The sequence below is a fragment of the Geotrypetes seraphini genome, chromosome 2, assembly GCF_902459505.1.
Source record: "Geotrypetes seraphini chromosome 2, aGeoSer1.1, whole genome shotgun sequence".
In the NCBI taxonomy this organism is placed as follows: Eukaryota; Metazoa; Chordata; class Amphibia; order Gymnophiona; family Dermophiidae; genus Geotrypetes; species Geotrypetes seraphini.
This window is the reverse complement of record NC_047085.1, coordinates 15,586,756-15,614,214: the sequence shown is the minus strand read 5'-3', so window position 1 is coordinate 15,614,214 and position 27,459 is coordinate 15,586,756. Positions and strand designations below refer to the sequence as shown.

The 27,459-nt window shown below is 45.7% G+C and overlaps 1 protein-coding gene across 1 annotated transcript; it reads left to right on the top strand.

Annotated features, from left to right (window-relative positions):
- The first annotated feature begins 5,319 nt into the window (after positions 1-5,319).
- On the top strand, positions 5,320-27,054 carry LOC117353496. The gene is made up of 4 exons (XM_033929470.1): positions 5,320-5,438; positions 7,347-7,843; positions 16,588-16,704; positions 26,674-27,054. The coding sequence occupies exons 1-4, from the start codon at positions 5,320-5,322 to the stop codon at positions 26,865-26,867; spliced, it is 927 nt and encodes a 308-aa protein (XP_033785361.1). The 3' UTR covers positions 26,868-27,054.
- The last annotated feature ends 405 nt before the right edge of the window (positions 27,055-27,459 follow it).

Sequence of the window (27,459 nt, the reverse complement as noted above, 5' to 3'; positions counted from 1 at the left end):
CTAATCTATTTACTGCAGTCTTTTCTCTACCCTCCCCCCCTCATCATTTTGTACCCTTGGACGGCAGGCGTGGCCATGTGATTAGAGCAGCTGTCTCAGCATCCTGAGGTTGTGAGTAGAGAATGACACGGTGACAAAATTCATCACCGTTCCCGTCCCCGTGGATAACCGCGGGAAATAATCCCATGTCATTTTTTAGTGTCTATTTCAACCTCAGTCCTTCTACACCAGCATTCTTCAAAGCAAAGCTTGCGGGTCAGTGGTTGTGGCCATTCATACTCTGATTCTTATGTGAGCCAAGGATAGTGAAGCCATTGTGACATCACTGATGTGATTGGCTCTTAGGCACTGGTGGAATGAGGCATTATGACATCACAATATCTGCTCTGGATACCAGAGACTGTCATTCTGTAGTGTCTGTTTCAACCTCGGTCCTTCTACACCAGCATTCTTCAAAGCAAAGCTTGCGGGTCAGTGGTTGTGGCCATTCATACTCTGATTCTTATGGGAGCCAAGGATAATGAAGCCATTGTGACATCACTGACGTGATTGGCTCTTAGGCACTGGTGGAATGAGGCATTATGACATCACAATATCTGCTCTGGATACCAGAGACTGTCATTCTGTAGTGTCTGTTTCAACCTCAGTCCTTCTACACCAGCATTCTTCAAAGCAAAGCTTGCGGGTCAGCGGTTGTGGCCATTCATACTCTGATTCTTCACTCTCTCCTTAAAGAATGACATGAAGATGGTTTCTCGCGGTTATCCGCGGGGACAGGAACGGTGATGAATTTTGTCACCGTGTCATTCTCTAGTTGTGAGTTAAATTCCCACTGCAGCTCATTGTGGCTCTGGGCAAGTCATTTAACATTTTCACTGCCCCATTTAAAAAAAAAAAAATTATCTTTATTCATTTTAAAACTTTCAATAAGTGTGATTCAATATACAATCAATTTCATGTAACATCACTTAAAACTCTTACAATATTCCTTCAAAACAATTACCCTCCCTCCCCTACCATCATTTCCTCATTCAAAGACCTTAAGTATCCCCCCCACCGCCCCAGGATGTGTACAATCAACATAGAAAAAGAAAAAAAAATATTATCAATCTTTACAATATTGTTCTAATGGTCCCCAAACCTTCCTAAATTTCATTAAGTGCCCCTGCTGTATGGCCAGAATACGTTCCTTTTTATACATATGACATAAAGAATTCCACCAAATGGTATCGTTTAAACCAGGGGTAGGGAACTCTGGTCCTCGAGAGCTGTATTCCAGTCGGGTTTTCAGGATTCCCCCAATGAATCTGCATGAGATCTATTTGCATGCACTGCTTTCAATGCATATTCATTGGGGGAAATCCTGAAAACCCGACTGGAATTTGGCTCTCGAGGACCGGAGTTCCCTACCCCTGTGGTAGCACTTATCACCTCCTAGAACAGCGGTAGGGAACTCCGGTCCTCGAGAGCCGTATTCCAGTCGGGTTTTCAGGATTTCCCCAATGAATATGCACGAGATCTATTTGCATGCACTGCTTTCAATACATATTCATTGGGGAAATCCTGAAAACCTGACTGGAATACGGCTCTCGAGGACCGGAGTTCCCTACCCCTGTGGTAGCACTTATCACCTCCTAGAACAGCGGTAGGGAACTCCGGTCCTCGAGAGCCGTATTCCAGTCGGGTTTTCAGGATTTCCCCAATGAATCTGCACGAGATCTATTTGCATGCACTGCTTTCAATACATATTCATTGGGGAAATCCTGAAAACCTGACTGGAATACGGCTCTCGAGGACCGGAGTTCCCTACCCCTGTGGTAGCATTTATCACCTCCTAGAACAGCGGTAGGGAACTCCGGTCCTCGAGAGCCGTATTCCAGTTGGGTTTTCAGGATTTCCCCAATGAATCTGCACGAGATCTATTTGCATGCACTGCTTTCAATACATATTCATTGGGGAAATCCTGAAAACCTGACTGGAATACGGCTCTCGAGGACCGGAGTTCCCTACCCCTGTGGTAGCACTTATCACCTCCTAGAACAGCGGTAGGGAACTCCGGTCCTCGAGAGCCGTATTCCAGTCGGGTTTTCAGGATTTCCCCAATGAATATGCATGAGATCTATTTGCATGCACTGCTTTCAATGCATATTCATTGGGGGAAATCCTGAAAATCCGACTGGAATACGGCTCTCGAGGACCGGAGTTCCCTACCCCTGTGGTAGCACTTATCACCTCCTAGAACAGCGGTAGGGAACTCCGGTCCTCGAGAGCCGTATTCCAGTCGGGTTTTCAGGATTTCCCCAATGAATCTGCATGAGATCTATTTGCATGCACTGCTTTCAATGCATATTCATTGGGGGAAATCCTGAAAACCCGACTGGAATTCGGCTCTCGAGGACCGGAGTTCCCTACCCCTGTGACCTCCTAGAACAGCGATAGGGAACTCCGGTCCTCGAGAGCCGTATTCCAGTCGGGTTTTCAGGATTTCCCCAATGAATCTGCAAGAGATCTATTTGCATGCACTGCTTTCAATGCATATTCATTGGGGGAAATCCTGAAAATCCGACTGGAATACGGCTCTCGAGGACCGGAGTTCCCTACCCCTGTGGTAGCACTTATCACCTCCTAGAACAGCGATAGGGAACTCCGGTCCTCGAGAGCCGTATTCCAGTCGGGTTTTCAGGATTTCCCCAATGAATCTGCAAGAGATCTATTTGCATGCACTGCTTTCAATACATATTCATTGGGGAAATCCTGAAAACCTGACTGGAATACGGCTCTCAAGGGCCGGAGTTCCCTACCCCTGATTTAAACGATCCCAATTTTTCCAATTTTTCATAATATGTTGTATGGCAACCCCTGTCATGATGAGTACGAGTTTATTATTATTTGATAATATTTAACTCTTAGCTCTCACTGACATACCAAATAAAATCGTATCATCTGACAATGCCACCGGATTTTCTCACAATTGATTAACTTGGTATGTAAACTGCATTGATTGTGCCAACCGCACAGAATCTACTGGCCTCGAGCTACAGCTGCAAAAAGGTGTGAGCGAGATTCCGTTCCTTCCCCTTCCTACCATACCGAACCCAGCATTTGGGTGTGGTCACAGCAAGGACATGAAAGCAATCCCTGCTTTTATTTTCCGTTCCGTTCAGAGCAAGCCTTGTCTGCTTTTTTTGACCATTGCCACATGCCAACGTGAAGATTCCAGCAGGGGTGACACCAAAAATCCTTTTCCCGAGGGGACGAATCCAGTGCCACAGATCTAGGGCTAGGATTATTTTCCTCGCCTGCGATCATTTTGCCTTTTTCTACGCCACGTCTTATAGACGCCGGTCCCCCAGACTCATTTGATTCCCAGCAACTGCTCCCAATCTGCGGTGCGACACCTTTGAATAATGTCCCGTCATCTTACTCATTGCTCCCCTGTCGGATCATCAGAGCAATCGGTCCTTTATCTTTGGGGAAAACGAACCATTTGTCACTCCTCTATTATCTTGTAATCCGTTTACAGTCCATATGAGGTCATTGCTCCCTGTCGCGTAACTTCTTAATTTCCTCAGCAGTCCTCTGAAAGTTCAAGAATATACATCAGTGCACCAAAGGGAAATACGAGGGGGTGCTGAAAAGTTCTCAGCCCAACCAACTTCTTAAATTCTGAGCGTTATTTTGCCACTGGAGCTGAAAACAGTATATTTTATTTTGCAAAGTGCCAGTTTGCAGAATCTCAAGGCTATGGCTATTTTTTTAACATTGTATCAGATCATTGATTTAGAGAATGACATGGGGACAAATTTTTCCCCGTCCTTGTGGGAACTCATTTTCCCATCCCATCCCAGCGAGTTCTTTTTCTGTCAGCTCCGTCCTCATCTACACAAGCCTCGAACACTTTCAAATCCTAAGTAGCAACATTCTAGAGCTGAGATTGTGATGTCATAATGCCTCATTCCACCAGTGCCTAAGCTCCGCCCTCATCCGCACAAGCCTCGAACACTTTCAAATCCTAAGTAGCAACATTCTAGAGCTGAGATTGTGATGTCATAATGCCTCATTCCACCAATGCCTAAGCTCCATCCTCATCTGCACAAGCCTCAAACACTTTAAAATCATACGTAGCAACATTCTAGAGGTCAGATTGTGATGTCATAATGCCTCATTCCACCAATGTCTAAGCTCTGTCCTCATCTGCACAAGCCTCAAACCCTTTAAAATCATACGTAGCAACATTCTAGAGGTCAGATTGTGATGTCATAATGCCTCATTCCACCAATGTCTAAGCTCTGTCCTCATCTGCACAAGCCTCAAACCCTTTAAAATCATACGTAGCAACATTCTAGAGGTCAGATTGTGATGTCATAATGCCTCATTCCACCAATGTCTAAGCTCTGTCCTCATCTGCACAAGCCTCAAACCCTTTAAAATCATACGTAGCAACATTCTAGAGCTGAGATTGTGATGTCATAATGCCTCATTCCACCAATGCCTAAGCTCCATCCTCATCTGCACAAGCCTCAAACCCTTTAAAATCATACGTAGCAACATTCTAGAGGTCAGATTGTGATGTCATAATGCCTCATTCCACCAATGTCTAAGCTCTGTCCTCATCTGCACAAGCCTCAAACACTTTCAAATCATAAGTGTTCGAGGCTTGTGCGATTAAGGCAAAGCTTACAGGAAAGGGACAGAGACAGTGACAAAACTCGAAAAGTGTGGCATTTTCAGGTGTGGATCTCTGAGCCACCATGAACTTCCTATTCCTGCAGCAGATGACTATTTTCTGTTTCCAGAGCTTTAAAAGAGTTTGAAAGGACGACAGTTTTCAAGGGATTTGGAAGTGACTGCAGCAGCGGAGCAGAATCTCAGTGATCAGATATCGGAGGATTTTTTCCGAAGGGTTACGGAAACGTCAGACACCATGTGCGAAATGTGTTGAATTTAGGGGAGAATATGTGGAATAACTTTGTAAGTTTCATGGCTCCATGCCGTTCCCTTCTGGGTTGAGCTGAGAACTTTTCTGCGCCCCCCCCCCCCCAGAGGGCATGAACTGGCCCCGGCTGCCAACACTGGAGGAGCCTAATGTGGACAAAAAGTGCGTGTCGGGGAGGGGTGGAAGGATGAAGCATATGGCGATAGATGCTAGCTTTCAAGCATTCACCCTCACTTTCGATCACATAAGGAATTTGTAGCATTCTTTTTCATCCCACACCCTTCCCCTCCCATCTCCAAACCTCATATTTCTTTCCTTACATAACTAACTTCTAAATACCCTCTCACATATATACACGGACACATATACCCACTCCAGTAGACATGGACTCTCCCATAAACCAGTCCCATACACCGATGTCTGCCATACTTGCCAATACTCATTCTCCACATGCACAGAAGTACTCTCAAACCTCCCCACAGCTGGGGGAAACCCGGACATGGTAAGGCTAGACTCAAATAAGACACTGGTCTTTGACCTAAGGGCCGCCACGTGAGCAGACTGCAGGGCACGATGGACCACTGGTCTGACCCAGCAGCGGCAATTCTGTTCTTATGTCCTCTTTTTAGAGGACTGTCCGGACGTTCCGAAACCTGGCGAGCTCCGGCCGCATTTGGAGTGCATCTGAGCACGTGCGGACGACTTCACAAACATCTGCACATGCTCCCGGTCCTCCAGACGCGGACGGAGCTTGGGGAAAGAAGAGAGGAGGTTTGGGGGGGCGGGGCTGAAGGCTGAACTGGGGTGGAACGGGGCGGAGCTGAAGGTGGAACTGGGCGGGGCCAGAGGCGGAACAGGATAGGGCCATGTGTCTGAATTTTTGTGACCCCAAAAATGGTAGCCCTACCCACAGCCCTTCACACATCCCAGACACCCTCGTAAGCCACTCCTCTAAATACACCACCCTCGTACATAGTCCCTCTATAAGCCCGGTGTACCCAGTCTCCTTATACCCTCACACCCTCTTGCGCTCCCCTTAACCTCTACCTCTGCCCTGAACTCCTAGGATGCCCCCATCATTCACATCTGTCCCCCACCCCCACTTTTATCCACTGGCAGGCAGAACCACACAGGCATGGGATGGTTCATTTGCCCTTGCGTTTGGGCATGTATCTCATTCTTCCCTGCTGTGGGGGTTAAGGGTATAATTTAGGCCAGACTCTATTAGGTTTGCTCTTTATTTTTTTTTTTCCCCTGTTCTCTGTCTGCCTGTTACTGTGTGTGGTGTGAAGTGGTTCTGGCTTTTTTTTTATTGCTTCTGTTTCTTGGAAATGGTGTCGTCCCAGCATTTGCTTCTCGGTGGTTTCTCCCAGCGGCAACTGTGATTCTTGTCCCAATCGGTGGTCCTCTGTCCTGCATAGAGGGACCACTGGCACGAGTTCACAGCAGAGTCCCTCTAGATGGGAAGCTGGTTGCGGAGGGGAGGGGTGGGGGAACTTCTGCCTTTGTAGGGAGAACTCGCCTCTCCCATTCTGTGACCGGGGCAGGGTGGTGCAGGAGGTGGGGGTGGGGGTTGGGGGGAGCAGAGAGAGGGAGACGGTCGAAGGCCGTATTACATAGGTAGGGATTTCTCTTCCATCAAGCTGTGCTTCACACTTGAAACACAAGCAAAAAAAGAAGGGAGGTGGGTCTCCTGTCACTTTAAGGGCCCCTGCTCCCCCCTCCCCCCCCCCCCCGATCTCTTCTGTCCGTTATTACTACCAACTTTTCAAATGTCATGCCCTCTCCACTCATGCTCCTCGATGGGGCCAGAGATTGGGGATCGTACTGGCTTTCCTGCCCTTAATTCCCGCTGGTGGGGGTTGAGGATGCCCTTCCCCCCCTCCTCCCTAATGTGTCTCCATTCTCCATTATGATCCTTTTTTATTATTTGACTTCGATGTACCTGTATTTAAAAACTTTCCCTCCCGTTCCACGGTGTGGCGGTGCGAACTTGGCCAGTATTTTTTAACATTTGATAAGACATTTCTTTTTTTCTTTTTTTAATTAATTTATTTGTTACATTTGCATAACAAAAACACAGGTACATCCAGTTCAAACATAGCATAAAAAATGCTCATCAAATAAAAGCAATAGTTATCGATGATCAAGTCCACATTAAGGCATTTCTTTTAATTCGCCCCTTTTTATTTTTTTTTAATCTCATTTTATCATGCACCTTTTAGACACATGTTTGATAGACGGTATATCAAAAATAAAGAAACTTAGAAACATAGAAAAAAGCAGCAGAAAAGGGCTATGGCCCACCAAGTCTGCCCATTCCAAGTATCACCTCCCCTGAATTTACTCCCTTAAAGATCCCACGTGAGTATCCCATTTTCTGTCCAAGCCCTGCTGTAAGCTGTTGCAGGCAAAAGCTGTTTATCTGCATCAAATGTTCCTGGCATTCCCGTGATGGGGGGGGGGGGGGGGGAAAAGAGACGGATGCCATCAACGGGAGCTTATTGCATTGTGAAGAACACCCAGAGCCCCATCACAAGACGTTTCAAGAGCGCACGGCACAAAGAGAGACAAGCCCGGCTTCAAAGCATCCTCCAGGCATTGCACCAGTGCGGGCGAGACCAGCTCGGCAAAGCTCAGGTCCAAGAAAACCAGTCCCGCAGCGGCGTAGGGTGTGGCGGGCTGAACCTCTGCCAAAAGCGGTGCCGTATATAGCCTCGGTGAGATCACAGGCGGGCTTCATTCGCTTGTGGCTAACGGGACCCGGAGAGTGCAGTGGCTATACTGGAGAAAGCATCCCCCGTGGATCCAGCGCCCCCACCCCCACCCCTAAACTCTGCAGATACCAGCTGACCATGAGGACTTCTCTGCTCTTCCTGCTGGCTGCAGTTCTGTCTCTGCACCTGGGTAAGACGCGAAATCTCCGCTGTATGTTCGGGGTTTAAATGAGCATTAGACGGCTTCTGTTTTTGCATTTGAAAGCATCTCCTTTTGCAAATAAGGCGTCACACTATTTTTTTTCAATAACCGCTCCTCAGTCCTGGAATGACCTCCCATTATATATAAGAGAGGAAAAGAATTTGGACAAATTCAAGATTAAACTTAAGAGTTTTCTCTTTAAAGATGCTTTTAGTGAATAAACGTAATGTTTTTGTCTCCCTTTATCTAATACTTCATTATAAACTATATTTGTTTCCCCTCCTATTGTTTTTACCTTAAATATATTGAACTAGCTGATGCCCCGGCGTTGCACGGGTATTTAATTATAGCAATAACACTGTAAATGGATTCAAATAAAGATACTTTATAGTGGTGAATGAAATTATTGTTTTACAGCTTAATAAAAAGTACAATATTCAAATTATAATGTTAAATATTTGACAAAATGAATACAATACAACTAACGCAAAACGTGATTATAAACAACATTTTTAGTGTCACCTCCAGGAGCAAGAACATATAAATTGTTGGGTGAACCCACCCTTGAGCAAGCAACATAGAGTTGTGGGCCGCGAGACCCCCAGAACATATCACCCCAGGTAGTGAGGGATCTGCATACCAAGTTTCGTTCAAATCGGTCAAGCCGTTTTTGCGTGATCGCGGCACATACACACACACACACATACATACACACATACATACCTCCGATTTTATATATATAGATTAGACACTTATTGTAATTCCCTAATAATTTTCCCTTTTGTTTCGATATCGTGTGTATAAGTTACTTAATTTAATAGACTTAAACTTTGTATAGGAATGTTTGTATCTGTTATTTTAATTTGCTTAGATTTATGTTTGTGTGATTTGTTACCCATATCTGGTTATTTTAGCAATTGTACATCGCCTAGAACTTGGAATAGGCGATTAATCAAATTTTATAATAAACTTGGAAATACGGCCACTTTTGCTGGTTGAGCATCAGAACCGGGGCTCGCAGAGAATATTTGCAAAGATCTGCGTTTGTAAGTATAATGCAACCTGTTTGCCTTTAGCTCTACATTAGCAAAGAAAAGGACAAGTGATATTTGCTAAAGCACGCTAAAATTCAGCAGATCAGACTGGAAAACAGCCCAAATCACCTGCGATGGCTGCAGAAGACCCGGCTTAACCGGAGCAAGGGGTGCCGTGCAGTAAAGGCAGAGAGCTGGTCAGTGAGATAAACTCCCACTTTTAATAATTTTTTCATCTTAAACCGCACCCTCTGGGCAGCAGAATATGAAAAAAAAAAAATAAAAATCAGTCCCAAAACCTACAAGGGCATGTAAATGTTTGCAAGGTACTGTGCACATTAGGGATGACACCCGCAAAACTCTCGCGCCTGTTGCGTTTGGAATTTTCGTTTCGTTTGCAACAAATGTCCTTTTTTAAAAAAAATATTCTTTATTCATTTTCAAAATTACATTAAGTGTAAAATATATTCATTCACAGTAACAATAAATATATCACTTATGAACAATCATTGGTACATTATATAAATTTTTATCCCTTCCCCTTTCCCATCCCTCCCAACAAATGTCCTTAATAAGGCCCTTTTTTTTAAAAAAAAAAAACCAAACAAACAGCTTAATAAACAGACTCAGTGATAGTCGGCAGCTCTACAGATTACTGACGTTTCTTTAAAACAAGACCTGTGTACAGCTGATAAACTTCTGCAGCCCTTTGCAGGGGAGTATTTTTTCTGTTAAAAAGCAGGATGTACCGTGATAGATCTCACTTTTTTATAAAACGAAGAAGTCAAGATTTTCACCTTTTCGATATTTACTCGTTTTGTCTCATGTAAGCCAAGAATGCATTAAGAGATCCACAGGTGAAGCACAAACTCACCATTGCAGAAGGGCACCTACATTGCCTACGTAATCAACATTTTATTTATACACTAGTCTTATAGCCCATTACATAGAATATATGTGTGTGTCTGTCTTTATTTCTTTCTCTCTCTCTCTCCTTAGCCGCTTTCTGTATTTCTGTCTTTCTTTCTGCTCAGCTGTGTCCACCACCACCCCTTCACTGCTCCCCTTAGCCAGCAGCAGCCCTTCTGCCTTTTTTAATCTCCCCCCTGTCCAGCAGTACCTCTTTCCTGCTCCCCCGTCCAGCAGTAGGCCTCCCTTCCTTTTTCTCAACCCCCCCGTCTCTTCCCCTGTCCAGCAGCACCCCTTACCTCGCGTGTGCCCTCCACCGACAGCCGCCAACAGACGCCGCGGCCTGCAGGCGCCGACAGCCACCGCGGCCTGCAGCTGCCAAGAGCCACCGCGACCAACAGCCTCCGCGTCACCTGAAGCCGACAAAACCCTAAGCCACGCATGCGCACTCCTACCTGCGAGGACCTACAGCGCACGGAAAACGGGAGCACGCAGGTAAGAGTGCGCATGCGCGGCTTAGGGTTTTATTATATTAGATTTATTTGCAGGGTTTAAAAAAAAAAAAAAATTAATTTACACCAATTAATTTAATACAAACTAAGCACCTAGTACGACAAAGATGAGATTTGATATGAGGATAAGTTAATTTACCCCCTCCTTTACAAAGCCGGGCTAGCGTTTTTAACTGCGGTGGTAAGAACCCTGACGCGCGTAGAATTCCCGTGAGCGTCGGGGTTGTCACCGCTGCGGCCGGCACTAAAACGCTAGCGCGGCTTTGTAAAGCAGCGGGGGTTAAAGACATAAGGCCCTCTTTTACTATGGGTGCGCTAATCGGATTAGCGCGCGCTAAACGCTAACACGTGCATGTTAGTCTGTAGACGCGTTAGCGTTTAGCGCGCGCTAATTCGATTGTTTGTGGTATAGTTGAGGCAGTTTCGTTTTTTGCTTTACATTACCTTTCTCAGCACAGGGAAACCAGGTGCAGTCAGCCGGGAGGACGAGGCAGCTGGGAAGACCAGGCGGCAGCCGGGAGGACAAGAGTATAGGTAGCCGGGAGGACGAGACAGCCGGGAGGCAGCAGTGACGGCAAGTAACTAGATCAGGCGTTCGCTGAGTTATCACGCAGCGGAAGAAACGCTGGATGTTCCAGGACAGGCTATAATCAGCAACATTTTCCAGCCGGTGACTGTATTGCGTGCAAAGAGTAGCGGCCCTTCAGCCGCTCTAGGTCCGGTATCTCCTGCAAACCAGGTCAGGGGAAAGGAGGGTCTGTGGCTGTTCAGGGTCCCAGAGGGAGATGGTAGCAAAATACATACACAAAAATATCCAAAAAATCAAGAAAAGGATGCCCAAAATAAATCACAAAAAATTGCACCCTCCAAAATACAGGACAAAAAAGTCACCTTTCTTTACAAAAAGGGAGAAAAGACCTCAGTGTCTAATAGGGGCTCTTTAAGCTTCCCATATAGACAGGCTAGTTTTAAACAGAATTTAATCCTAGCAGACACATCCTTGGTCAGAAAAACTCCCAATTAGTAAGTGAACCTCTATTCTAGTTTTCTAATAGTTTTATATATTTTCTTATAGTTTTATATATTTTTTTAAACTTTTCTTCAAACAACAATTGTCAAAAATAGAAGTCACTTATCTGAGCCCTTCGATATTCAGGTGTAGTCCTGGAGTAAAGCAAGCAGGAAAAACTGCTCAATGGAAAAAAGCTATCAGTCAAAACATTCTTCCAAAATATCCAACAGGGGCCCCTGTTTCGCAACAAAATGCTTCGTCAGGGATTTGAGCGATCATACACCCGCTTCCACTCCTCAAATCCCTGACAAAGCATTTTGTTGCGAAACAGGGGCCCCTGTTGGATATTTTGGAAGAATGTTTTGACTGATAGCTTTTTTCCACAGAGCAGTTTTTCCTGCTTGCTTTATTTACTCCAGGACTACACCTGAATATCGAAGGGCTCAGATAAGTGACTTCTATTTTTGACAATTGTTGTTTGAAGAAAAGTTTAAAAAAATATATAAAACTATAAGAAAATATATAAAACTATTAGAAAATTAGAATAGAGGTTCACTTACTAATTGGGAGTTTTTCTGACCAAGGATGTGTCTGCTAGGATTAAATTCTGTTTAAAACTAGCCTGTCTATATGGGAAGCTTAAAGAGCCCCTATTAGACACTGAGGTCTTTTCTCCCTTTTTGTAAAGAAAGGTGACTTTTTTGTCCTGTATTTTGGAGGGTGAAATTTTTTGTGAGCAATACATACACCACATGCTCACTGGAAGACCAGGGTGCAGGCAGCTGGGAGGATCAGACGGACCCGAGCTGCGACGGCAGCCACAAGCGGAGAAGGCACAGAAACTTAGAGAACTTAGTCGTGCCGACTGCGGCGGGAAACACAGCGTCATGTGATTTATCATTATTATTATTACCTTGTATCTTAACGTATGTTCAAATTTGGATTTTAATGTACACATCGCTTTTTATTTTATGCATAAGCGATTCATCAAATTTCGAATAAACTTGAAAAACTTGAAACTTCAGCTGATGCCTTCCTGCGGGCCAGCTTTATTGCAAAATTTTAATTGGCTGGCGGGCCAAATTTTATCACACCGCGGGCCAGATTTTGCCACGTCTGGTGTAGACAAGTTAGACAAGTTCCTGCTAAACCAGAACATACGCAGGTGAGGCTGGACCCATTTAAAGCACTGGGGGCCGCCGGGTGAGCGGACTGCTGGGCACGATAGACCACTGGCAGTTCTTATGTTCTTACATTTTTTTTCCTGGGCAATGACCCCTAACACAGAACCCTGCATCACGTAGCTATAGTTCGGGTTCCTCTTTCCCACACGCATCACTTTGCACTTGCTCACATCAAACGTCATCTGCCATTTTGACGCCCAGTCTTCCTGTTTCACAAGGTCCTCTTGCAATTTTTCACAATCCTCTTGCGATTTAACAACTTTGAACAGCAAATTTAATGATCTCACTAGTTATTCCCATCTCTAGATCATTGATAAATATGTTAAAAAGCAGCGGTCCCAGCACAGACCCCTGGGGAACCCCACTATTTACCCTTCTCCACTGTGAATATCTGTTTTCTGTCTTTTAACCTTTAGAAATTTCAGGCACATCTGGCTATTTTCTAAGGCACTGCAGCTAACTCCCATAATGCACCTCAAAAAGAGGCTTGGCCATGGAAGGGGCATGGATAAAATAAGCTGCATGTGTGCCATGGGGCTCATTTTCAAAAGAGAAAAAGTCCAAACAATGGCATAAAGTGTCATTTGAACTTTTGACAATTTTGAAAAACGTTTCTTTAGATGGTTTTCTATGCTTGGTTGCATGCGGTGCAGGCATGTTTTGGATGGGATTATGATTTGGGTGGACTTATGATTTGGAAGTTTTTCTGCAATAATGGAACATTATAAAAAGAAATCCAAGGTAAAACTTGGTCGTTTGAGGCTAGACCTGTTCCAATAACGTGCCAAAAAGGTGGCCAGACCGACCAGGTGACTGACCACTGGAGGCGTGAAGGCATGGCAACCCAAAGATTTGGGTGCCTGTGGGTTGTTGGGGTTTTTTTTATATATCAACTGGGAGCCCTAAAGGCTCTATACCCACCCCTGGTGTCTGTCCCTGCCCCCGTGGGTGCCTGCATCATTCTCTACTCTTTAACTAGAGTTGCTTTCCAGGGCTCCACTCTCGCAGCCTTCCCGTTAGCTGGCTCCTTGCCATAGTCTCTGTGGCGAGAGCTGCCTTCCTGAGCTCCGCCCCTGCTCCCTTCTCATTGGCTACACTGTCTCTACTGCTAGTTACAATGTATACAGTCGGGGCAGGCTCGATCGCACATCCTGATGTTGCAGCGGGGATTTAAATGCAAGGTTTGCTTATTACTATATGTAAGCTTATTGTGCTTTTCTTGTAATATTATATGTACATGAATTATTTGTATGCACAATTGTAGTTGGAAAATTTAATAAAGATTATAAAAAAAACAAAATTCAAGGTTTTACTTGTGAACACTTTTGAAGTTTAGAAAATCAATAAAAATTTTTAAAAAATAAAATAAAAAAAGAACATAAGAATTGTCGCTGCTGGGTCAGGCCAGTGGTCCATTGTGCCCAGCAGTCCGCTCACGCGGCAGCCCCCAGGTCAAAGACCAGTGCTCTAAATGAGTCCAGCCTCACCTGTGTACATTCTGGTGTGACAGGAACTTGTCTAATTTGGTCTTGAATCCCTGGAGGGTGATACACTTCCTCCTCCGTATTCTCGGTGGTTAGGGGCAGAGCCGGCCCGCGAATATTAAAAAAACGCGAATAATATTCAGGCCGGTTCTGCTCCTAACCCCTACTTCCCCTAAAAGCCCCCCTCCCCTTAAGCCTTACCTGATGGTCTAGCAGGTTTTCAGGCAGGAGCAATCTTCCCACGCTCCTGCCCCGTGCAGATCGCTCACAGGAAATGACTGCCTTGAGCTCCTGTAGTCTGTCGAGCCATTTCCTGTGAGCGATCTGCACGGGGCAGGAGCGTGGGAAGATCGCTGCTGCCCAGAAAACACACTAGATCACCAGGTAAGGCTTAAGGGGGGGGGGGGGTGCTTCAGGGCTTAAAATAGCCTGAAAAAAGAAAAAGGAATTTTAGGTTTAAAATCGTGAATAAGTGAATCCGTAGATACAGAAACTGCAAATACGGAGGGGGAAGTGTATTCAAAATTGTGCCCGAACTCTCTTCTGTTTCTGTTCTTCCTTTTGCAAACCTGTACACTTTTCCCTCCATATTCGCGGTTTCAGCAATTGCGGTTTCGATTATTCGCGGTTTATAGCTTGCTGGCTCCTCCCCTCAAAATTACATCAGCTTGCATAGAGAAATCGCTGATTCCAAGCGTTTACAGAGAAAATCGCTGATTCCCGTCACTTTCTTCACCGTGTTTTGCCTCTCCTTCGGGAACAGGCCAGGTCTCCCGCCATGTTATTCGCGGTTTCACCTTATTCACGATGGTTTTTAATAGACAACAGCAAATAACATAAGAAAAAGTTATTCACGGTTTTTCTGTATTTGCGGTTCTGTTAATCCCCTTTCACAGCGGATACGGAGGGAGAAATGTCATTCATAGTAGTAGTGTGAAGAGTTTCAGTTTTGGGAAGCAGAGCTGAGATTGTGATGTCACAATGCCTCATTCCACCAATAAGAGCCAGCCTCATCCGTGATGTCACAATGGCTTGATTGTAGCAGTTTAACCGTTCCCTTAACTGTATCCACCACATCCTGCTTGTCTGTTTAGATTGTAAGCTCTTTGGAGCAGGGACTGTCTTCTTTGTGACTCTGTACAGCGCTGCATACGTCTGGTAGCACTATAGTAATACACTTCTCCCTCCGTATTCGCGGTTTCGATTATTCACGATGGTTTTTAACAGAAAACAGCGAATAACAGATGAAAAAGTTATTCGCGGTTGTTCTGTGTTTGCGGTTCTGTTAATCCCCTATCACAGCGGATACGGAGGGAGAAGTGAATATAGCTATGCTTACATACACAAATTATTCCACCTTTAAGCACAGGTAAGTGTTAATTGGGGTGTTTAACTTATGAAGAAATCATTTAAACTAGGTAACTGGATGAATGAACAGCATAGGAGAAACGGGAAATGAAGCTGGTGATAACTCGGTACAGTTTTGCAAAACCAAAACCAACGGTCGATCGTGAATACGCACTTCCCAAAACCACAAACGTCGCCATCACACTCGGACCTCTCCAAATGGCATGCGTCAAAATCAAACTGACTATATCTACGTAGGACAGAGAGAGAAACCTGCAGTTTTAACTGGAAATCAGAGTTTTAACTGCAAGGACTGAACCAGGAGCTGATTGTGGAAGCGACCACGAGCTTATGACTTCAAGATCAAGTGAAGCATCACAAGCAGATCATTAGAGACCTCCCAAAATACAGTGGAACCTTGGTTTACGAGCATAATTCGTTCCAGAAGCATGCTCGTAAACCAAATTACTCGTATATTAAAGCGAGTTTCCCCATAGGAAGTAGGGGAAACTCGCTTGATTCGTTCCCACCTACCCCACCCATCGAGGCCAGCGGCGCTGCTCTACCCCTCCCCCCCCACCGAGACCCGGCACATCTAGCCCTTAGCTTTGATAATCCAGTTGGGGATGGGTCTAAGGAGCGACATTGTGTAATTGCCTGGTATGTTAGCTTAGATTCATCTCCTGTAGCTCTTTTCTGTTGGTCCTAATCAGGAATCTCAAAGTCGGGTTGTCGGGATTTCCCCAATGAATCCAGTCGGGTTTTCAGGATTTCCCCAATGAATACGCATTGAAAGCAGTGCATGCACATAGATCTCATGTATATTCATTGGGGAAATCCTGAAAACCCGACTGGATTGCGGCCCTCAAGGAGGGACTTTGAGGCCCCTGGTCCTAATGTATAGATCCCATTTATGTGTGTAAATCCAGCATTTAACTTCTAAAAATGATTTATAAGATTACCCTGAAAAAGCGTTCCCTTAAAGGGCAAAAAAAAATTTGGTTTAAAAGTTGCATGGATAGCAAGCATGAACCTATGGCAGCCATTTCAAAAAATTATCCAGGCCCGTGAGCACGTTTCTTTTCTGGGGAGTGGGGGGGGGGGGCATAGAGTGGCACAGGCTGCCGATGGACTCGCTAATCGTATTGCAACCTCTGGAAATTGCAGCCGTCTGGAAATTGCTGTCGGACTTTACGGACAGTTCGGGGAAACGGAGCTCTGTGTCATTGATCCCGTGTGTTCTGTTACAGCTCACGCGCTGAAATGCTACACGTGTATAGAAGCAGAAAAGAGCAGCGACTGCCGAACGGAATCCACTTGCTCAATACTGGACAAGCACTGCGGGACGCTGGTTACTTCGGCCTTCGGTAAGTTTCGCTGCATGCATTCCGTAACGACCTGGGTCCAGCACATCGCCATTGCTAATTAAGCGCACCCAATGCATTCTAGCTGCAGGCTGAGGGAGAAATGAGCAGAATCTCATCAGACACATATCTAACCCTCCCTCCCTCCCCCACCTCCAATAAGAAGCCGCTGACCTTAAACAGGTCACTTCACCTTTCTTCTCTTTTGACCCCTGCCACAGACTCTCCTTCAGATGTCGGCCAAATCAATTTATTGTCTTGGATCCCAGTTTAGTTCACGACGTACAAATTGACCAGTAATAACCCCCTCTTTCACTAAGGTGCGCTATGCTAGCGCACCTTTGTAAAAAGAGGGCCTAATTATGGGAAGCTTAGCTCCTCCCCAGAGGAGCTTTCCAGATAAGCCCCGCCACCTTTTGCCAGCACACGCCACCTTAACCAGTGAAGTTCTCAGCACAACGGCCCCACAACGCGGCACGAAGTGTATAAAGTAAAGTGGGGGGGATCCACCCACACACACACACCCCCCCCCGTCGGAGCACCCCAAAAAGATTATAAAAAAGAGGATAGGAAACTTAACATTATAAAAAAATAGGATAAACTGTCGACCATTTTTTTAAGGGCTCCGACGGGGGTGGGGGGAAGGGGGAAACCCCTCCACTTTACTTTCTACGGATCGCGCCTCTTTTTTTATAATTTTTTTTGGGTGGCGGGGGTTAACTTTTTGGCGGGGCTTATCTGGAAAAGATCCGTATTTGGGACTGGAAGGCTATTTTAATAATTAGAAATCTAAGTTGCTTTTCCACCAGACATCGTTTATCTCCTGATATGTGGCGGAGATAGTCCTAAGCCTCCTGATTTCATTTTCCTTTCCCTTATAAATTTTTGTTTTAACTTGTCATCTTTTTCCCCCCCATTTTCCTCGTGTGTTTTTCCTCTCCCTGATATATTTTAGAGATTGTAAACTTAGGGGGTGCCAGATTTTACTCCCATACAATCCAGACCCATAGCCCTGTCCCCCCCCCCCCCTCAACTCGTTCTCGTAACCACGTCGGGAGGACATCGGCGCATGCGCGGATGCAGCGCGGTGATTGTCGCACGCACACGCACGACATCACCGCGTGGCATGCGCCGATGCCCTCCCGACGTGGTCCTGAGGCGAGAGCTTTTTCAAAACTCAGACAAAGGGGTCATTTAATTAAGGCGCCCTAGTGCGTCTTAGTGTGCGCTAAACATTAGCACGCGTTAAATGCTAATGCGTGCTAACGCGTCCATTATATCCTATTTTTAGCGCGCGCTAAGGCGCACTAGCATGCCTTAATAAAAGGACCCCAAAGTGCTGGGTTTTGAAAAGCCGTCCGAACGCCTGGACATATCTGGGAAAATCTGACCGTCTGGTAACCCATATTTCTTTTGAAAATTCACAGTATATCAAATAAATTGAACCTTCAACCTTGTAATATTTATTCAAATTTCTATTCTCCCAGGAGAATTTATTCAGGTACTTAAGCATTTTCCCCTATCTGTCCTGGTGGGCTCACAATCTATCTAATGTACCTGGGGCAATGGGGGGGATTAAGTGACTTGCCCAAGGTCACAAGGAGCAGTATGGATTTGAACCCACAACCTTAGGGTGCTGAGGTTGTAGCTTTAACCACTGCACCGCGCTCTCCCCATTTGCTTCTTAGTTGGGCTGAGAACTTTTCAGCCGTCCCTCGTATTATGATGTCATAATGCTTCATTCCACCAATGCCTAAGAGCGAACCTCATTGGTGATGTCACAACGGCGTGCTTTCCCTATACTTATGCCCATTTACTAGATGCATTTGCCTCACTGAGGCAAAAAGTGTGGCATAATTTGTAGGTTTCATGGCTCCACATCATATTTATTTATTCATTTTTCTGTACTTTTTCCCAGGGGAGCTCAAAATGGTTTACATGAAGCTATTCAGGTACTGGAGTATTTTTCCCTGTCTGGCTCACAATCTATCTAATGTACCTGGGGCAATGGGGGGATTAAGTGAGTTGCCCAGGGTCACAAGGAGCAGTATGGATTTGAACCCACAACCTTAGGGTGCTGAGGTTGTAGCTTTAACCACTGCACCACACTCATGGGGGGATTAAGTGACTTGCCCAGGGTCATGAGGAGCAGTGTGGGTTTGAACCCACAACCTTAGGGTGCTGAGGTTGTAGCTTTAACCACTGCACCGCACTCATGGGGGGATTAAGTGACTTGCCCAGGGTCATGAGGAGCAGTGTGGGTTTGAACCCACAACCTTAGGGTGCTGAGGTTGTAGCTTTAACCACTGCACCGCACTCATGGGGGGATTAAGTGACTTGCCCAGGGTCATGAGGAGCAGTGTGGGTTTGAACCCAGAACCCCAGGGGGCTCAGGCTGTAGCTTTAACCACTGCACCGCGCTCTCCCCATTTGCTTCTTAGTTGGGCTGAGAACTTTTCAGCGGCCCCTCGTATTATGATGTCATAATGCTTCATTCCACCAATGTCTAAGAGCGAACCTCATTGGTGATGTCACAATGGCGTGCTTTCCCTATACTTATGCCCATTTACTAGATGCACTTCTAATGTACCTGGGGCAATGGGGGGATTAAGTGACTTGCCCAGGGTCATGAGGAGCAGTGTGGGTTTGAATCCAGAACCCCAGGGGGCTCAGGCTGTAGCTTTAACCACTGCGCCACACTCTCCAGCAGTAATAGGAGATGTTTGACAGCTAATTGGTTTGTTTTGACAGGGTCCAAAGTTTATTAGGAAAGGTCCAAAAGAGATATTTGGGTGCTCCCTCAAGGCCTCTATTGCAACTCGGAAAAGAGCTGGTCTTGACAGCTTCACCTGTCTCTGTATCTTCTTGTGAGAGAGGAGATTTATGTGCATTTTGTTCCTGGAGAAAATGAAGGGGGCTCTTTCCTTTTGCTTGATTCCTTCCATAAAGCATCCTATATAATAAAAAGCTAGCCGCACATGCGCACTCCTATTTGCGTGTTCCATGCGCTGTAGGTCTGTGGCCGCAGGAGTGCGCATGCGAGCCTACCTGTGACAGTACCCGGCACTATTGGACGCAGGCCTGCTCTTCAACTCCCCCGAATCCTTTCATAAACGGCGACCGCCGAGGGAGTCCGCACCACCCGTCGTGGCGAGCCGGTGCGACAGCCACGTGTAGGTCTGTCTCTGCAGCAGCTTCAGCGCCGAGGTCGGCACCATGGCACGCCAGGCATGTCTCTGCCTCCCCCGCTTGGCTGCTTGAGTGGCCAGGAGGCCATCATATAGTTTTTTCCGTTTGACCTCCTTAATTGGGGGGTATGAGAATGGGGTGTGAGTTTTCCTATGTCTGGTTGCGGTGTTGTGGATGAGGCGGTTATTCAGGTAGTTTGGACTGTCTCCGTATAAAGTCTTAAATAGTAGGCAGTAGGATTTAAATTGTATTCTTGCTGGGATCGGAAGCCAGTGCGATTGGAGATATGCTTCTGTAATGTGATCATGTTTCTTTAATAAATAGATGAGTCTTAGTGCTGTGTTTTGGATTGTTTGTAGTTGTTTTGTTATGGTTGTAGAGCATGGGAGGTAGAGGATATTACAGTAGTCAAGTAGGCCTAGTATTAAGGACTGAACTATGAGCTGGAATTGAGTTTTCTCGAAGAATTTCCGAACTTGTCTTAAGTTTCTCACGACTAAGAATGACTTTTGTATTGTTTTATTGATTTGCGGTTGCATGGTGCAGCATCTGTCAATAGTTATATCCTAGCAGTTTTAGTGTGGTTTGTATGGGGTAGTTGATTGCGTTGATTTCAATGTTGGTTATGGTTGGTATTTTGTTGTTTTCTAGGAGGATGAATTTCGTTTTATCTGGGTTCAATTTCAGTTTGTGATCTTTCATCCAGGTTGCTATTGATTTTAGTGTTTGGTATATTGTGTTCGCCATGGAGAGTTCAGGTTGATCGAAGGGTATGAGAATGGTAATGTCATCGGCATAGCTGTAGGAGGTTATGCCTTGTTTGTCCAGGTGAGAGCTGAGGGAGGCTGTATAGAGATTGAAGAGAGTCGGGGATAGAGGGGATCCTTGGGGAACTCCGCAGAGGTTTGACCAAGGTTCAGATTTTTGTTTGTCTGATTTTACTCTATAGGTTCTTGATTTAAGGAATCCTTCAAACCATGTGTATACTTTATCTGTGATACCTATTGTATCCAGGATTTGTAGTAGAATGTTATGGTTCAGCAAGTCGAATGCAGCGGTAAGGTCTAGTTGTATGAGCATAATTTTTTTCCTGTGCTGAGATGTTGTCTGGCTGTGTCCAAGAGAGATCCTAGTAGTGTTTCCGTGCTGAAGTTGTTTCTGAAGCCGGATTGTGTGGGATGGAGTATGTTATGGTTTTCTAGGTAATTGGAGAGGAATTTGGCAACTAGTCCTTCTATTATTTTGATGTAGAGTGGAATAGAGGCAATGGGTCTGTAGTTGGCTGTTTGGTCTATCGGTCCTTTGGGGTCTTTGAGGATCGGGGTGATGATGATTTCGCTGAGGTTGGTAGGGTAGTGGCCGTTTATTAGCGAGATTTGTATCCAGTTTAGAAGAAGAGCGCAAAATTTTGTGCTGGATGTTTTTAGGAGATATGGTGGACAGTTGTTGAGGTCACAGGATGCATGGCTGTATTTTTTGTAGTATTTGTTGAATTCGGGCCATTGTATGTTGAGGAATTGAGACCATATTCTATCTGCTGCAGTAGAATCTCTATCTATGGGGAGAATTGTGAATTCGTTAGGATGGGTAGAGGTGTCATTGAGGGTAGCTCTTGCATTGGTAATTTTATTTTGGAAGTGTTCTGCTAATAGAGGGGAGTAGTATTGTTAGTGGTCAGGTAGGGTTTGGTGTTGGTTAGGGTTTTTAGAATTTGGAATAGTTTTTTGGTGTCTTGGGTTTCAGTGCCTATTAGGTTGGTGTAGTGTGCTTTTCTCTTGTCCTTTAATTGTGATTTGTATTGTTTGTTGATTTTTTTCCAGGCGGATTTTGTATGATCCGAGTTTGATTTTCTCCATTTTTTCTCTAGTCGTCTACATTGTCTTTTGAGTTGTAGCAGTTCGGAATCAAACCATTTATCTGATCTCCTGCTGGGTCTGGATTTGGTTTGCAGTGGGGCTAAATCATCAAGGGTGTTGGAGCAAAGTCTTTCCCAATGTAAGATGAAGTCTTCGGGGTTGTTTTCTAGAATAGTTTCATCTATTTTAGACCAGAATATGGAGGGTTCGATGTGTTTGCGTGAGGTGTATGTTACTTTATTGAGTTTTGGTATAGTTTTTTTGTTGTTTTTGGTCCAGTTGATGTTGAAAGTGTAGGTGTAGTGGTCTGACCAGATGGATCTGGACCATGTTCCGTTAGATGTATGAATTTCTGTTACGGATGGTTGGTGGGTCATGAAGGCTGCAATATCAAGTTGGTGGCTTTTTCATGAGTTGTTTGTGGATTTAGCATTTGGAAGGATAAGGCTTTGAGAAATGAGAGAAAGTTGTCTACTTGTTTGGATGATTGATCATCTAGGTGTAGATTTAGGTCTCCTAGGAGTAGGTTGCTATTAGTGAGTTTTGGTATATGATGTCTTCCACTTTGGTTCATGCTAAAGACCAGTTTCCCGGCGCTATGTAGCAGAGCATGCAGTTTAGTGTGTCTTTTAGTGTGGTGCTTGAGAGTTGGCAAGCTAAAAGGTCCATGTACGGGTTAGATGTTTTCTCAATTATATTAAGGGTTAGATCTTGTTTGATTAAGATTGCTAGGCCTCCGCCTCTTTTTTTTTCTCTGCAGACCACTGTAATTTTGTATCCTTGTGGGCAGACTTCAGTTATTCTGGGGTCTGAGTCGGAGGTTAGCCAGGTTTCTGTCAGGAAAAGACAGTCCAGGTTTCCTTGTGTTATCCAGGTTTTTATAAGCTCTGTTTTTGGACCTAGTGCTCTGATATTTAAGTAGGCGCATTTGAGTGTGGATATCTCTGTGTAATAGTTGTGGGTTGTGTTTGGATATATAAGTGATTTGGTGTGCCGGTGTGGTTTAGTCTTAGTGTGTGTTGGTCTTCTTCCCCATGCTGTGGTAATGGAGTGTAGAGTGTTAGATTGTAGGTTTGAGTTTCTGTCACTTGATGTTCTCCTATTTTGGAAGAGAGATTTATTTATATCTGTAGCGGGTGTAGGGAGGAGGTTATTTGCTGCTGTCTTCCCACTGGTTAAAAGAAGGATTAACATTATGAAGTGCTGGACTCGTGAGGTTAGTACAATTCTGGGGTTCAAAAAGGGACTGGATGACTTCCTGGAAGCGAAGGGGATTACAGGGTACAGATAGAGTTACCTTACAGGACATTGAGCGAAAAGGGTATGGATATTTTAGGTTAGGTAGGGAACACTTTCAGGTCATGGACCTGGGGGGCCGCCGTGGGAGCGGACTGCCGGGCACGATGGACCCCTGGTCTGACCCAGCAGAGGCAATGCTTATGTTCTTATGTTCTTATGTTTTGTGGTTTTTTTTGTTTGGTGGTTGGTGATTGGTGAAAAGTGGTAGAAGGGTCTTTGGTGGTTTGGCTGCTGTTTTTCGGTTGGTTTTACGTTTGGTAGTGTTGTGGGGGTGGATCGCTTCTTGGTCGCTTCACAAAGGTGCTATGAGCGTCTTAGACAGCGTGCTGTTAGGCGCTGAATCTTTTATTGATTCAGCGCAGTCCCGTCGGGGGGGGGGAGGAGGGGCGGAGTGCACTCCCACGTCGGCAAGCCTCCCTGCCTGCTCCTGGGTCCAGCGATGTCGGCCAAAGTGAGATTCAAATAAAGCAAAAAGAAAAAGAGAAACTAGAAACGGGTGCTGGGAGACTCCCTGAGCCTTCCAACTGGCTCAGTGTAGTCCTGTCGGGTGGGGGGAGGGGCGGATTGCGCTCCCACGCCAGCAAGCCTCCCTGCCTGCTCCTGGGTCCAGCAATGTCGGCCCTGTGCAGTCCCGTCGGGAGGGGGGAGGGGCGGAGTGCGCTCCTACGCCGGCAAGCCTCCCTGCCTGCTCCTGGGTCCAGCAATGTCGGCCCTGTGCAGTCCCGTCGGGAGGGGGGAGGGGCAGAGTGCGCTCTTACGCCGGCAAGCCTCCCTGCCTGCTCCTGGGTCCAGCGATGTCGGCCCTGTGCAGTCCCTTCGGGAGGGGGGAGGGGCGGAGAGCGCTCCCACACCGGCAAGCCTCCCTGCCTGCTCCTGGGTCCAGCGATGTGGCCAAAGTGAGTTTCAAGCAAGAAACAAGAAGTAAACAGAAACTAACAGAAACACGGGTGCTGAAAGACTTCCTGAGCCTTCCAACTGGCTCAGTGTAGTCTTGTCAGGTGGGGGGAGAAGCGGAGTGCGCTCCCACGCCAGTAAGCCTCCCTGCCTGCTCCTGGGTCCAGCGATGTGGCCAAAGTGAGATTCAAACGAAAAACAAGAAGTAAATAACAGATCAAAGTGATTTACATTAAGAGTTAAAAACCTTTTCTTTTTATCTGTCCTCCTTACACATCCAGGGAGGGAGGGAGGGAGGGAGGGAGGGAGGGAGATTGGAAAACATTATAATTATTATTCATTATATCTATTTTATTGAAATTAAACATGTGGTTTTATTTTCATTAGTTAAGGGGGTGAAAATGTTTGTTGTTAAAATATTTGTATATTTAAAGTGCTTTTATTTGATTCGTTTATGTTTAAGTTCACTGTATTGCACTGTTAATAATTGAAAACTAATAAAGATTTACAAAAAAAAAAAAAAAAAGAAGAAGACAATAGTGTCATAACACGGACTGTGTAGGGTCCATATGTTTCTAGAGGTTCCGGCCCAAGATGTATCATGTGGATTACTTGTTTGTTTCAATAAAGCCATCAGCTTGGACATCGAAAAAAAATTAAATAAAAGAGTTAAAAACAGAAAAGGATAAGAACTCCGAAATACCGTGTAATAGGAACAAAAACAACCATACTAGCCCATAAAGAACCCACGCATAAATCAGAACTAGTTTAGTGGACTGGAATGGAGATGGGGGAAAAAGTCACTTTGAATCTCTCTCTTTGCATTTGTTCTTTCACCTTAGCACATTATGGCTCATGCTTCCCTGGGTATCCAGCTCATTTTGAACTTGGTTAGGTTATGGGACTTCATTCGGAACCACTTTGGGGCTTTTCCAATGGTAAAAATCTCCTACTTCCCGTCTAGCGCAATCATGCCTCAGGTCACGAACCGCAGAAATGGCACATCATGGTCAAGGGCTAGATTCTATAAATGCACTCAGAAATCGGGTGCTCCAGGCTGACCATCTTTTATGGAGCAGCTTGTAGCTTCGATTCCTGTGCGCGAAGCTGAGTGCTAGTATCGACACCAGTGGAAACTTGATGTAAATTCTGGCACCCGACTCATGGCATTTGGGTGCATAAAATTGCACTATTCTATAACATTGCGTGCAGCTTTTCAGCACGCCCCTCCCATGACCACGGCCAGTGGTGTCGTAAGAAGCGCCATCTTGGTGGGGGCGCTGGCACCTCTTCGCCCTTCCCGTGCCTCTCTCGCACCCTCATCTCCTCCCCCCCCCCTTTTTAAATATTTGCCAGAACGAGCAACTTCTCCGACCTGCTGTTCACGCCAGCCTGGCTCCCCTCTGAAATCAGTTCCTGGTCGAGGGACCAGGAAGTGATGTCGGAGGGAAAGCCAACACCGGCGCAAGCAGCAGGCCACAGAAGCTGCTTGCCCTGGTGAAGATTTAAAGAGACACAGGGGGAAGGGAGAGAACAAGTGTGTGGGGCAGGGGGTGGCGCCCACCACCTCGAATGCCTCCTGCCCTCACTATGCTGTAGAATTTTGGCGCTTGGTGTTACAGCACACAGACAGTGTTCATAGACAACGGCGCGAAAGACAAAAGCGCGCGCCGACAATTGAGTGCAGCGCGGAGGTGCACGCCGCACAAAATTACAGTTTTTAGGGGCTCCGACTGGGGGGGTTGTTGGGGAACCCCCCCCAGTTTACTTAATAGACATTGCGCCGGCGTTATGGGGGGTTTGGGGGGTTGTAACCCTCCACATTTTACTGTAAACTGAACTTTTTCCCTAAAAACAGGGAAAAAGTTAAGTTTTCAGTAAAATGTGGGAGGTTACAACCCCCCACACCCCCCACAACGCCCCCACAATGCGGCACGATGTCTATTAAGTAAAGTGGGGGGGTTCCCCCCCCCATGCCCCCCCGTCGGAGCCCTAAAAACAGTAATTTAGAGCAGCGCGCGCCTCTGCGCTGCGCTCAATTGTCTGGACGCGCCTTTGTCCCGGCGCGCTTTTGACCTGACACCCACAGACAGATATGTGCGCAAATCCAAATTATTGTCAAAAATCTTCACTAATTGATTTTTTTTTTTTTTAAATATCAATTGATTGCTAGTGTGTAAAGGAGTGAGGGGAATATATATCCCTCCGTCGCTCCTCCACTGCCTACGTTGCCATGGTCACAGCTCTTTGATTGCATGTTGCATATCGTATATATTTGCCCTGAGGGCTTCTTTTATCAAGCCACGCTAGCGGGGTTAACGCGCATGACATGTCATCACGCGTTAACCCCCGAGCTGGCCTAAAACTACCGCCTGCTCAAGAGGAGGCGGCTAGCGGTTTAGCACGTGCTATTACGCGCGTTACATTACATTACATTACATTAGTGATTTCTATTCCGCTTGTACCTTGCGGTTCAAAGCGGATTACATAAGAAGAAGCTGGACATTTCCAGGAGGGTACATGACATTTAGGGTAAGACATAGTTACCGCTAGCGCGGCTTGATAAAAGGAGCCCTGAGTCTTGCCGTCATGTGTTACTTTCGTTCCGTGGCGGTGATTCTCTTTCACCTCCCACTTCCACTGGTTAAAATGAGACCTCAAATATGTCGAGAGCTGCCTTCAAGAAAAAGAGCTTTAATATGTTTGATATAATTCTGTCATTTGTGTCTTTTAGGCAAAATTTCTATCTATAAGCAATGTATGCCAATTTGTGAGCCAGGGTCAGGAGAGCTAGCCGGAAAAACTGGGACTTTGTCTTGCTGCCAGTCGGACCTGTGCAACAGCGCCGTCACAGGTGTGAAAATCAGCTACCTGCTCCTTCTCGTCTCGGTGGGTTTCGTCGGCACCCTGCTGCGAGCTGGACTCTAATAAGGGAATCGGCGGAGGACCTGGTTTTATCCCGGACTTGCTGTTATTCTGGGTCTGGGCGATAAATCTCGTACTCCTCGGGGAATTCCGCACAACACCAATTTAAAAAAAAAAAAAAGTCTTCATACTTTGTCAAAATAGCACGCTTATAATCATTCTTTACAAGTAATAAAATGTTGCACCGAAAGAAGTTACTACTGAAAGATACAGAATTGTTCATTGCTGGTGTGAAGGATTCTTTCAGCCACTGTAATAGCGTATTGTACGCTTCCATGCTCGACTCTGCCGCCGTCTTTCGTCTTTCATACACCGTCCCCTCTACATTTCATCCCATTGCACTCTCTCGTCCCCTATTCTTCAAGGCTTAATCACTGTTACGAGCTAGCATTTGCCATCTGTGTTGGAGGACAATGCTGCCGGCACTCCCTTCAGGTCTGTCAGCCGTATTCTGTGGGAGGATTTAAAATTTTACGCCGCAGGAAAATTCACTGTTTCACAGTTGTGCAGAATTTCCCGAAGAGTAAACTCTGTTAAATCAGCAGCAAAGTGTATTCTTCCTCCTCGAAGGGTCTCTGTAATCTCCTTCACGCAT

Bases quoted from the DNA above. Each gene is read 5' to 3' on its own strand.
- LOC117353496 (XM_033929470.1), top strand. From the start codon at position 5,320: ATGGACTCTCCCATAAACCAGTCCCATACACCGATGTCTGCCATACTT. The intron at 5,439-7,346 runs GTAAGGCTAGAC...AAGCTGTTGCAG, and splicing joins CTGGGGGAAACCCGGACATG to GCAAAAGCTGTTTATCTGCA. The intron at 7,844-16,587 runs GTAAGACGCGAA...GTTCTGTTACAG, and splicing joins AGTTCTGTCTCTGCACCTGG to CTCACGCGCTGAAATGCTAC.